This window comes from Bradysia coprophila, unplaced genomic scaffold (genome assembly GCF_014529535.1).
Source record: "Bradysia coprophila strain Holo2 unplaced genomic scaffold, BU_Bcop_v1 contig_297, whole genome shotgun sequence".
Lineage (NCBI taxonomy): Eukaryota > Metazoa > Arthropoda > Insecta > Diptera > Sciaridae > Bradysia > Bradysia coprophila.
In genome coordinates, this window is record NW_023503555.1 from 4042717 (window position 1) to 4055861 (window position 13145).

The 13145-nt window shown below is 36.8% G+C and overlaps 1 protein-coding gene across 1 annotated transcript; it reads right to left on the reverse strand.

Annotated features, from left to right (window-relative positions):
• Window positions 1-1873: 1873 nt before the first annotated feature.
• On the reverse strand, window positions 1874-2946 carry LOC119078536 (retinol dehydrogenase 11-like). Its single transcript, XM_037186103.1, has one exon. The coding sequence runs from the start codon at window positions 2914-2916 to the stop codon at window positions 1978-1980; it is 939 nt and encodes a 312-aa protein (XP_037041998.1). The 5' UTR covers window positions 2917-2946; the 3' UTR covers window positions 1874-1977.
• Between the last annotated feature and the right edge of the window lie 10199 nt (window positions 2947-13145).

Genomic DNA, 13145 nt, shown 5'->3' on the forward strand with positions numbered 1-13145 from the left:
GTAGGAACAAACGAAAGTCCTTCCTTACACAACTTGAAGAAGGATGAATTCAGTTTGAACAAACCAAACTCCTTCCCTACACAGCTTCTAGAAGGGTGAATTCAGTAGGAACAAACGAACATCCTTCCTTACACAACTTGTAGAAGGATGAAGTTAGTAGGAACGAACCAAACTCCTTCCGAACGAACAAAGTTTGTAGAAGGATGAATTCAGTAGGAACACACAAAACTCCAAACACAGTTTCTAGAAGCATGAATTCAGTAGGAAGAAACGAAAGTCCTGCCTTGCACAAATTCTAGAAGGATGAATTCAGTTGGAATAAACCAAACTACTTCTTTACACAGTTTTTAGAAGGATGAATTCAGTAGGAAGCCAAAATACTTCCTTACGCAAATTGTGGAAAGATGAATTCAGAAGTAACAAGTCAAAATCCTTCCTTACAGTTTCTAGAAGGATGAATTCAGTTGGAACAAACCGAACTCCTTCCTTACACAGTTTCTAGAAGAATGAATTCAGTAGGAACGAACCAAACTCCTTTCAAAGTTTGTAGAAGGATGATCTCAGTACCAACAAACGAAAGTCCTTCCTTACACAGTTTGTTGAAGTTATAGAATTCAGTTGTCTCCAACCAGACACTTTGTTTATACAATTTGCAGCGAATTGTGCGAGTAGCATTTTCGACAATATAATTCGTACAGCTTGCTAACAATGATTTTTTTATTATTTCCGATAGTTTTAAAAAGTTGGGTGCAAATAGCGTTAATATTCACTATTTGCACCCGGGTGCAAATAGCGTTCATATTGACTATTTGCACTCGGGTGCAAATAGTGTTCATATTGACTATTTGCACTCGGATGCAAATAGTGTTCATATTGACTATTTGCACTCGGGTGCAAATAGTGTTCATATTGACTATTTGCACTCGGGTGCAAATAGTCACTTCGAATTTTATTTTTTCCGGGTGCCAATAGTCTCTTTATAATACTGTGGCTAATATCACCGGGTGCCAATAGTCTCTTCATAATACTGTGGCTAATGGCATCGGGTGCGATTAGCATTTGTATAATATAGAGACTATTGGCACCCGGTGCCATTAGCCACAGTATTATAAAGAGACTATTGGCACCCGGAAAAATTTGAATAAAAAATCCGGATATTTTGAAAATTAAACTTGTTTTGAACACAATACTAGGGAATTCAGAGCCTAATATTTGGGGATTTTTTTTTTTCATTTTTAGAATTAAATGCTCGTAAAGCATCAGGAAATGTTCAAAAACGTTTAAATAAAAAACGTTTACAAGCAAAGAAAAAAATGGGAATTTTAGGGAATTAATTCCCAAATATTAGGCACTGAGGGAATTCATATTTTTCATTGGCGCCAATAGTCTCTTCCTTTTTTTTAATTTTCTCGATTTTTCCAAGAGCTTTCTCAAAAGTTGGAACTGCCTAGAACTATAGCATTTCGATAGACATGCATAATGGAACACAGCGTTTGAGGTCTAGGAAACCTTCATGGGAAACAGCAGCGGCATTGCATAACAACGGCTTTAACATGATGGATGTCTCGAGAAGTGAATGGTGCCATGAAAATCCGGATTCACATAACATCATCGAAGACCCTTCGAACAAAGTGCCCGGTTTCAACCTGACCCAACGACACTGTACCATGCTAAACCGATTCGAACGATGAAGCACATTGCTTCTGAATGCCACAATAGAGCTTTTAACGGCACGATGCGAAATATACATGAAGCGACATCGGACGTCATTCAGTGGCTAATCAGCCTCGACATATCAGTGTAACTACACTGTGTCACCATGGTTATGATATTTTCTTTTGTATTTTCTGTATTATATTGATGTACACGACAACACATACGATAAATAAATAAATATCACGAAATCTGAGACCTAAAGTCAATAATTGAACCAATTGAAACCTAATTATATCGGCGAAATCACTACTGTATTCTACTTCACTTATCAGGTTGATACAATTTTGTCAACTTTGCACTGTCAGCCCAGAACCAGCGAGCCAAAATTTTGTCTCTAGCAAAATATGATGGTTGTTGTTCGATACAATCTCGAAAATGTTTTCCAGAAACATTTTTCACACTCTGATCAACTGCCAGCATGAGGTGAGTCTGTGCACCATGTTCCGGATTGCGGCCGATAAGTTGTTGAAGAGTTTCAAAAATGATTCGAATACTGGATGGTAGTTTGCTGCCTATCGCAGACATTGAGATCCCTGGATCCAAACTGTTGACCGTTACACCTGAATTTTCAAGTTTTCGCGACAGTTCACGCGTGAAGAGAATGTTGGCCAGTTTACTGTTACTGTAGGCTTTGATGATACCGGGAAAGTAGATTTCACTATTTAAATTGTCGCGAATTATCAATCCAATTTGGTGTGCAATAGAACTGACAACGAGAATTCTGCTAGGTGCCGACGCTTTCAAGAGGTCTAACAGTAAGTTGGTGAGTAGAAAATGTCCCAGATGATTAACAGCCATATTCAGTTCGAAATTGTCTTCGGTCTTTTCAAATGCCGATGCAGTTCCTGCATTGTTGATCAGAATGTCCAGTCGTTTTTCTATTTTGTGAAATGTTTCGGAAAATTCTCGTACTGATTTTAAAGATGCAAGGTTGAGTTTGATGAACTGAACGTTTTGATTTCCAGTGGATTTTCGAATACTTTCAGCTCCTCTGTTTCCTTTCCTTTCATCACGAGATGCAATATAGATTCGTCCACCTCTTCCAGCTAGATTTCGAGCAGTTTCCAATCCCAATCCACTTGAACCGCCAGTCACAATCACAACTTTACCGTCGATCTTAATCTCATCGTTTAAATATCGACGATCACACAACTTTTCGGCATAAAGCCGGTGTACACTCAAATTAACAACGATCGACATCGCAACGAAAAATTTCAAGTTTATCTTTTTCAACATGTTGCCAAGAACTAAACGGAACTCGTCAGATTATGCAAATTAAAGCTGAATTTTATAACCACAGAGTTCGTAACGGGGGGCAAGTTACTCGGGTCCATTTCGTGAATTGAAATTTTGTTATGGGATTCGAAACTGAAGCTTTGGGTTTATTCTATTCCGTAATATCTAGTCTTAAATGAACCACCAATCATGGTCGCTGCAATGTCATGCTGCACAAAATAAGAAATCGGAAATTACTCAATTTTTTTATGATTGTTTCCCTCTCGGTATAAGCAGGGCCTTTTATTTCATAATTAATTTCCAGATGATTTCCTCTCTCGCAAATAAAATCTTTCATATACCTCGGTTTCAGTGTCGTATTAATTAGGTTCTCGACTCGATTTTAGAAAAAAAAAATTCGATAATATGCCCTGCCTTCAAAAAAACTGGATAACCTTCTCTCACATCTCTTTACGAATCATGTACGCATTCATTGCAAATCCTTTCTTATACTAATGCGATTACAGTAATATCATAATGAAAGATATTCTGGAAGTTGTTGTATATAAAGATGAAATACCTACTCAACATTAATATGGTTAACCTTTCTCAGACGGAGACGGCAAGCATATTATCAGTTTAATAATTCCACGCACCACTGTATTTGCCTTTTGTGGATTTCAAACAGGCGTTCGATAGTTTGGATGGAAATGTAATGTGGGATGTTTTGTTGAGCTACAGTCGATTCTGGTGTCAAACCGGGATGTGTGCTATCGCCACTGCTGTTCTTATTGGTAATAGACTGGGGTGATGTCCAAAGTAAATACCGGAACCAGAGATATTGAAGATATTGATTTTGCTGACGATTTGACGCTCATGGCACAGGCAGCTAGAGACATGCAAGAATCGTTACGTCTACTTGTTAAATATGCTGGGTAATTGGGACTAAAGAAAAACGTGACGAAGACGAAATCAATGCACATAAACTCAACTGCACCGTGCAACCTGAAAATCGAAGGATAAACAATAGGCGAAGTTGGGAGCTTCTGTTATCTGGGAAGTTTCTTAACAAAGGACGGCGGAGCTGATGTGGACTAGCGTGATTCTTACTTGTATGGAAAAATTTTTTTTGTCGATATTTGAAAATTACATACCATACAAAATATTGTGTTGGTATATGGAACATTTTTCTCTCTGGACGCGATGCTAATGTGGACGTTCAAAGTCGGATTCAAAAAGCGCGACAAGCTTTCATCTCTCTAAACAATATTTGGAATTCTACACAACTAGCAAGAAACTTGAAGCTGAAATTCTTCAAATCAAATTGCATCTCAGTATTGCTCTACAGCTGCGAAACTTGGAAAATGACATCGACAATCGAGAACAAAATACAAGTCTTCATCAATCGATGCCTTAAAAGAATCCTGAGAATACGCTTGCCAGAAAACATTTCAAACATCGACTTGTGGAACCTAGCCAAATTCGAGAAAATGAAAGTGATGATCAAACGTAGGAAGTGGAATTGGATCGGCCACACAATTGGACGCCCTGCGGGAAGCATCGCGAAAACTGCACTGGACTGGAACCCAACACGGAAAAGGGGCAGGCCTAAAATCACGTGGAAACGAAGCGAGAGAAGCCAGTAAAGAATGGACGGAAGTCAAGGCACTCGCTCCAAACCGAATTCGATGGCGACAATTTGTAGACTCTCTATGCTCTCTCGAGGAGTAAGAAGTCAGATGATGACGATGAATTCCACGCATTGTTGAAATCTCAAGAAAAACAACACGGTTTCCAGTTTCTGTTGAGTTTAAAATTGTTACTTTAATTGGTTTAAGATGTTTAAGGATTGAAATAGTCTGACCTTATTGGCCTGCTTATTGGCTGTAACATACATTTGGTGACATACGCGACATATTATGACTTACTACATGATATTACTTCGTATGAAGTAGGTAATTGACTTTAGGTTAGCGGTCTACAGACATTGATGTGCACAGATTCAGGGAGAGGCTCCCGTCTGTCTTTAAAACAGAACAAACTCATGCAATTTTTCGTTTGTAGCGTTAAGAAAATATGTCTTTCCAGACGTATTGAGCCAAAATTCTGATGATAATTTGCTCTTTAACATTTAACCTTTAACAGACGACAAGCACAGTTTTACTATCTGATCTACTACTTCATTTGATCAAAGATTTTCATAGATTTATTTCAGAAATCTTTTACTTCATTTGTTTTGAACATGTCTTTTGCTATATAAGACCTCATCGGTCAGAACTTGTCGCTAATTATTGCTGTCGTTGTCGATAACAGATGGCAGCCGTCTGCAACAGTTAAATGAATGTGAATGTGAATGTGCCAGTGAATGTTATGAGAGGCGAACCTTATTCAAAATTTTTGGTGGTTTTATTAAAGTTGTAACAATTGGTTTATTTTTAAAGACAAACGTTACTTCATCCTGGATCCTTACAATTTGACATCTGGCCAAGGAGTGAGAATTAGATTTTTCATTTTACACATTTTTACACATTTTTCCCATGTGAGTTTCATGCATACTAATGTTGTGGTTCCTTCTTTAGTCAATTGGATAGTCAATGGTGGCGACGCAGTCTCCGGACACATACCAGTAGTCGAATTTCGAGTCGAACACCTCTTGTGCTTTAACTGATATATCTTTTGACGAATGAAATAGGTGTCCGACTACTGAAGCATGTTCGAAAACTCAAAGTTTCAAAATTCCTTTTAGTTGTAAAGCAAAATCCCTTATTCTCAGCGAATTATATTCAATCAAGATGGGAAAACAGCTGAAGCAAATTCTTATACAAATCTCACTTAGCCCAATGACAACATGTTGGGTAAAAAAAACAACAATGTTGTTTTACCGTTAGAATTCTAAGGGTTAGGTCGAAAGCCCACGAGCAATTTTGCATTAATGGGATCGACAATTATCCTGCGTTTTCCATTGTTCAGCCGCTGGTGACGAATTACAATGGAAAACGCAGCATAATTGTCGATCTCATCAATGCATCAAAATCTCATCAATCAAAAAATATAAAGTTTGTGGAGTCATTTCGTCAGTAAGGTTTTACCCGTTGGTGGAAGTAAATAAATAAATTTCATGGAACGTATGTATCTTGTGGTGTATTGTACATCGAACCAATTTTTGAATTACCTTAATTAACGGTTTCTATATGGAGAAATCAGAAACTCAAGTAAAACACAAAAACAGCAAATGTGACGGGTTTCAAAATTCCGTGTGTGTAACGACATTTCTTCGCTGTATTTAGTAGGTGCTGCTTATGTTCCGGTTCTAAATGTAACAAAAAACCAATTCTAATTTTTTTAGACCCGTACGAAGTACTGGGGTCTTATAGGTTTACGCATACGTTTGTAACACGTCGAATTGGACTCCCTGAGTAAGGGGAAACCTATTGTGGTTGTCTAGAGATGCCAAATCCGCGAAAAAAAAATGTCCGTCTGTCTGTCTGCACGATAACTTGAGTAAAACGCATCCGATTTTGAAATTTTTTTTTTCCCGTTTGGTAATGTCAAAAGACAGGCTAAGTTCGAAGATGAGTGATTTTGGATCGACCCCTCCCGAGCTGTGGCCCAATAAGTGCTTTACGGTTTTTCGAAGATATCTCCGGACATTTAAACGTTAAACTTGTAAGTGATACGTCAAATAAAAGGTATTTACAATACCGATCGTCAAAAAAAAAGTTTATGGAAATCGGATGACCGACTCGTGAGTTAGACCCCTTGGTGTGGAACAGGCACAGGGCGGCAAGCAGTTTTTGCTTGTAGGTCGGCCACATTTGAACATATTTCGTCTGTTTTAGCTTTATTAGATAGGTATTGACCGTACCAATTAGGGAATTTTTTTTAAATGAAATTATGTTCTCCGGAGCGTGAGCTAGGTCTCTTGGAGTGAGCTCTTATCTGGCTACTCGGAAGTACAGTGAACGTGGTGTATTTTGACAATATCTCGAGTAAATTTTGACCGAATTTCATGATTTTTTTTTTGTTTGAAAGGTATTAACGAATGTAAAGCGTCGGTACTATTTCCGGTCTCCTAACAAAATGGCTGCCGGCGGCCATATTGGATTTTAGTAAAATAGAAATATCTTGGGAAAAATGATACTTAGAGAGTTTCTGTTAACATGGAAATAATTTGTTATGTGTGTGGGGTTTCAGGGATTCCATATACGGACATCTATATATACCTATATACAGCTATGTTGAGCTATATAAAGGCATATAGAGCTATATAATAGCATATATTTATCTGTGAAATGTTTATTTATAGTGAAATATAGTTAAATATAGCGGTATATAGCTGTTTAAATAGGAATTTATGAAATTTGTCTTCGTACGGGGCTGTCTATATTGCCTCCGGCAATTTAGTTGTATATGATAACAAGGCAAAGAGTGAATAATGTAAGTGATTTTAAAAGGAAGAATAGTTTTTCAGCAGAGAGGAAAATGAAGTAAGAGAAATGAAGAGTTTCACATTAAAGGCTTTTGATACGAATAGGTGTTTCGTACGGGTCGGCGTTAGCTATGTTTTTCTTGGACGGTAAGCGTAAGGGTTCAAGTTTATTGACGCCGAGTATTTCGGTGAACACATTTCCACCTTCAAAATTTCTTAACATTGACCCGAACATGTTATCGATAGGCGCCCACCAACCACAAAATGTATGCATACGTACGAAATTATTAGACAATGATTTGAGCATATTTTTAAAGACTTTAAATATGTGGTAATGATAGGGGAAAGGTATAATTAATCATAAGTTACGTTTATTATTATTTATTGTTAAAATTCTGTTTTTTTTTTCGTCGTCATTTTCGAAAAGGTGTTTTCGTGAACTCGTGTGCATATGCGTATGGGATCAATACCAATTATATTTATGTTTTATGATTGAACTAACCTACACAATTTAATTTAACTTTTACATGAGATAATATGAATAAGCATATGCCCCGTACAGTATATATAGATAAATAAGTAGAAAAAAAAGCATGAATGGGTTAGGAAATCGTGGTTGCGAGCCATCAACTATGTTACGCAAAATATTTTGGTTTAATTTATGACACAAGGTGCGTGCGATGTCTTATGGGCCTGTAATTAAATGTTCCGTTTTCTTTAACAAATGAGGTAAGATGAAATTTCGAAACGGTTTTGCTTTATGATCTAAAAAGATCAGTGAACTAGTTTTATGGGTTCTTTGTATGGCGGTGATGAATATTCATGGCGTTGCATAAGATATATCCATCCAGACCAGACAAGGCAGAAGATTTTACCTGCGATTGGTAACGAACGTTTTTTGTTGGTCTTGGTAACACGGGTTCTGCTCTACTCATTTAATTTTGGGTTTGCGTAGCTGGAATCAGGGGCTATTTAGTCGAATTAATTTGCCTAAATTCGCCAAAATTCGTCGAAATTCGTCGAAATTCGCCAAAATTCTCCCAAATTAAAAAATTTAAATTTTGAAAATTTTCTTACAAATTTATGTTTTTTGGAATATTTTGCTAGTTTTGTGATATAGCATAACCAAAATATGCAAGAATCTACCAAATTCACAAATATATGTAAAATTCACAAAACTAGGACATTTGTCATCGTTTGGCCAAAAAACAACCATCATGGCTTCCCGGTTAAAAATAGATATTTAGAATGTCTTGGCCAAAAATATGTAACTAAGTTTTACGATTCTTTGAAATTTCTTAAAATCATGTATAAATTCACAAAAAATCGCCAAAATTCGTCAAAATTCGCCAAAATTCGTCAAAATTAGTCAAATTCGCCAAATTCGTCAAAATTCGCCAAATTCGCCAAAATTCGCTAAAAATTCAACTAAATAGCCCCTGGCTGGAATCCAAGCAATTCTTTAAGCATCGGTAAAAGGGTAAGGGAGAGTTAATTCTTAGTGATGTACGTTAGTGTAGAATTGTCCTTCGTTACATGGGATCGAAGCAGAATATTTATGTACGAACAAGTATCAGTTTTTTACTTAGTTGCTTTTACTGTCATGATATCCGATTAAAAGTGCTAGGATCAGGTTTGGTTCCGGGTTGTTAAGGCCGAGTTGTCTTTTTCGCTTCAAGGCAATTTCAAGCAATTGATCATCACTTTTGACTTATTGTTTACTAATGCCTTTGGCAAATACCCGTTGCTAATCACCAACGTTAAAATTATCGGCACAGCAAATAGCCTTGAATCTATTCTATGCCGAGTTTTTACTTTGAAGTTGCAGATCGGCATAACAGTTTTATAGTGTCGTATCGCATAGTTTGTCTTATTTAGAGGGCTTTCGAAAACTTTGAGGTTCTTTTGGATTCCCACAGAAACGTTGAATATTTCATAGGAATTCAAAAGAAGCTCAAAGCTCTTTAAAAGCAAATGCGATGCGGTGTTTTGGCCTAACACGACAACTTGTTCATGTCAATCAAGTGAAAATTCCAATTCTTTCTGTTCTAGACCAACGCGGAGGAAAAGTTATAACGAAACTGACTTAGTTTGCTTAAAACAAAAAAACTAAAGGTACAACTCAGTTCAGTTTTGTTTTGGTGATGGGGATTACCTTGTTTCTTCATCTCCATCTGTTGTCCAAAAATAACAAAAATAAACGATAGCCTGTAGTAAATAGCTCGTTATTAAACAACTTATGTTAAATCCAATGAAGTACTAGATTTCGAATAAATCTCTTGACAATGTTTACATCAGAAGACGTAGAGCAGACTTGATCACACATGGATGTCCCTGTAAGGTTCAATGAAACGAGTCGGAAAAATAGCGATTATTACATATAACAAACGCACCATGTACACCCCAGTGAAAATGTCGGTCTCACGAGACCATGAAATACGTATTCTCAACGGTCTAATTCCAGTCTCAAAATTGCTGGAATTCTCAATTAGGTCTCAAAATATTTTTGTTTTTGCTAAAATCATTTCGGATGAACAAATGAGAATACCGTAGACCAAACGAGTAGTCTCTTTTCGAATATTATTTCGCCAGACTGTGCGAGACTGGATGAGTCGTCTCGTTGCAGTAATATACTCAGATCGCTTGAGACGAAACAAGTAGTCTCTTTGCTAACATTTATTGGTGAACTGTGCGAGACTGGATGAGTGGTCTCGTTGCAGTTATATGTCCAGATCGCTTGAGACGGAACAAGTAGTCTCTTTGCTAACATTTATTGGTGAACTGTGCGAAACTGGATGAGTGGTCTCGTTTGAAGAAAATATTTTCTTCGATATCTGAGACCGGTTGAGTGGTCTTGTTTGAAGAAAATATTTTCTTTGATATCTGAGACCGGTTGAGTGGTCTTGTTTGAAGAAAATATTTTCTTTGATATCTGAGACCGAGTGAGTGGTCTTTTTGGAAGAAAATATTTTCTTCAATTACTGAGACCGGTTGAGTGGTCTCATTTGAAGAAAATATTTTCTTTGATATCTGAGACCGGTTGAGTGGTCTCATTTGAAGAAAATATTTTCTTTGATATCTGAGACCGGTTGAGTGGTCTCATTTGAAGAAAATATTTTCTTTGATATCTGAGACCGGTTGAGTGGTCTCATTTGAAGAAATAATTTTTCCGATTTCTGAGACCGGTTGAGTGTTCTCATTTGAAGAAAATATTTTTTCAATTCTTTGAGACCGGTCGAGTGGTCTCTTTTGAAGAAAATATTTTTTCAATGCTTTGAGACCGGCCGAGTGGTTTCTGTTGAAGAAAATATTTTTGGTAATTCTTTGAGACCGGTCGAGTGGTCTCTTTTGAAGAAAATATTTTTGGCAATTCTTTGAGACCGGTCGAGTGGTCTCTTTTGAAGAAAATATTTTTTCAATTCTTTGAGACCGGTCGAGTGGTCTCTTTTGAAGAAAATATTTTTTCAATTCTTTGAGACCGGTCGAGTGGTCTCTTTCGAAGAAAATATTTTTTCAATTCTTTGAGACCGGTCGAGTGGTCTCTTTCGAAGAAAATGCTAATTTTAAAAATAAATGCAACCGAATAGTTGAGGTTTTGCGTTCTTTTGGTTCGTTCTGCAGATCCAGTGAGACAATATTTTCTTCAAATGAGACCACTGAACCGGTCTCAGAAATCGAAAAAATATTTTCTTCAAATGAGACCACTCAACCGGTCTCAGATATCAAAGAAAATATTTTCTTCAAATGAGACCGCTCAACCGGTCTCAGATATCAAAGAAAATATTTTCTTCAAATGAGACCACTGAACCGGTCTCAGTAATCGAAGATAATATTTTCTTCAAATGAGACCACTGAACTGGTCTCAGAAATCGAAAAAATTATTTCTTCAAATGAGACCACTAAACCGGTCTCAGAAATCGAAAAAATTATTTCTTCAAATGAGACCACTAAACCGGTCTCAGAAATCGAAAAAATATTTTCTTCAAATGAGACCACTCAACCGGTCTCAGATATCAAAGAAAATATTTTCTTCAAATGAGACCACTCAACCGGTCTCAGATATCAAAGAAAATATTTTCTTCAAATGAGACCACTGAACCGGTCTCAGTAATCGAAGATAATATTTTCTTCAAATGAGACCACTGAACCGGTCTCAGAAATCGAAAAAATTATTTCTTCAAATGAGACCACTAAACCGGTCTCAGAAATCGAAAAAATGATTTCTTCAAATGAGACCACTCTACCGGTCTCAGAAATCGAAAAAATGATTTCTTCAAATGAGACCACTCTACCGGTCTCAGATATCAAAGAAAATATTTTCTTCAAATGAGACCACTGAACCGGTCTCAGTAATCGAAGATAATATTTTCTTCAAATGAGACCACTGAACCGGTCTCAGAAATCGAAAAAATGATTTCTTCAAATGAGACCACTCTACCGGTCTCAGAAATCGAAAAAATGATTTCTTCAAATGAGACCACTCTACCGGTCTCAGAAATCGAAAAAATGATTTCTTCAAATGAGACCACTCTACCGGTCTCAGATATCAAAGAAAATATTTTCTTCAAATGAGACCACTCAACCGGTCTCAGTAATTGAAGAAAATATTTTCTTCAAATGAGACCACTCAACCGGTCTCAGTAATTGAAGAAAATATTTTCTTCCAAAAAGACCACTCACTCGGTCTCAGATATCGAAAAAATTATTTCTTCAAATGAGACCACTGAACCGGTCTCAGTAATCGAAGATAATATTTTCTTCAAATGAGACCACTGAACCGGTCTCAGAAATCGAAAAAATGATTTCTTCAAATGAGACCACTCTACCGGTCTCAGAAATCGAAAAAATGATTTCTTCAAATGAGACCACTCTACCGGTCTCAGAAATCGAAAAAATGATTTCTTCAAATGAGACCACTCAACCGGTCTCAGATTTCAAAGAAAATATTTTCTTCAAATGAGACCACTCAACCGGTCTCAGTAATTGAAGAAAATATTTTCTTCAAATGAGACCACTCAACCGGTCTCAGTAATTGAAGAAAATATTTTCTTCCAAAAAGACCACTCACTCGGTCTCAGATATCGAAGAAAATATTTTCTTCAAATGAGACCACTGAACCGGTCTCAGTAATTGAAGAAATTATTTTCTTCAAAAAAGACCACTCACTCGGTCTCAAGCCGCCTGCCAATGAGACTGCTCATCCGACCTCGGAAATTGTAACAACGGTTCAAAATTAGAACTCCAAATAGATATATCTGATTTAGCAGCACGTGAACGTCGACGGCCGTCCAAATTGAAAGTTAAGCATCATTCGTCGCGGTTAGTACTTGGATGGGTGACCGGAAAAAACATTACAAATAAAAAAAGGTAAAATAAAAAAATTCAAATATTACTAACGATTCTACAATTTCAGTCAGTTTGGTCTAGCGAATTATAAAAAAAAGTAAAGGGTAGTGGCCATCTGTGAACTCAACATAGAAGTACAAAAAAAATCTTCCGATAAATAACGAACGAAGAAAAAAGTTCTAAAAAGAAATCAAATACGAAAAGTCTCAAACGGTCTAGAAAAAACTGAAAAAAGAGAAGTCTCAAACGGTCTAGAAAAAACTCAAAAATTAGAAGTCTGAAAAAGTTTTTTTTTTTATGACACTCATTTATCCTCATCCAGTCTCACAAGGTCTAACAAATCCAAAATGAGACCACTCATCCATTCTCACAACGTCTAACAAACCCAAAAGGAGACCACTCATCCAGTCTCACAAGGTCTAACAAATCCAAAATGAGA

Excerpts from the sequence above, each read along its gene's own strand:
- LOC119078536 (XM_037186103.1), bottom strand. The coding sequence starts at position 2,916 with ATGTCGATCGTTGTTAATTTGAGTGTACACCGGCTTTATGCCGAAAAG.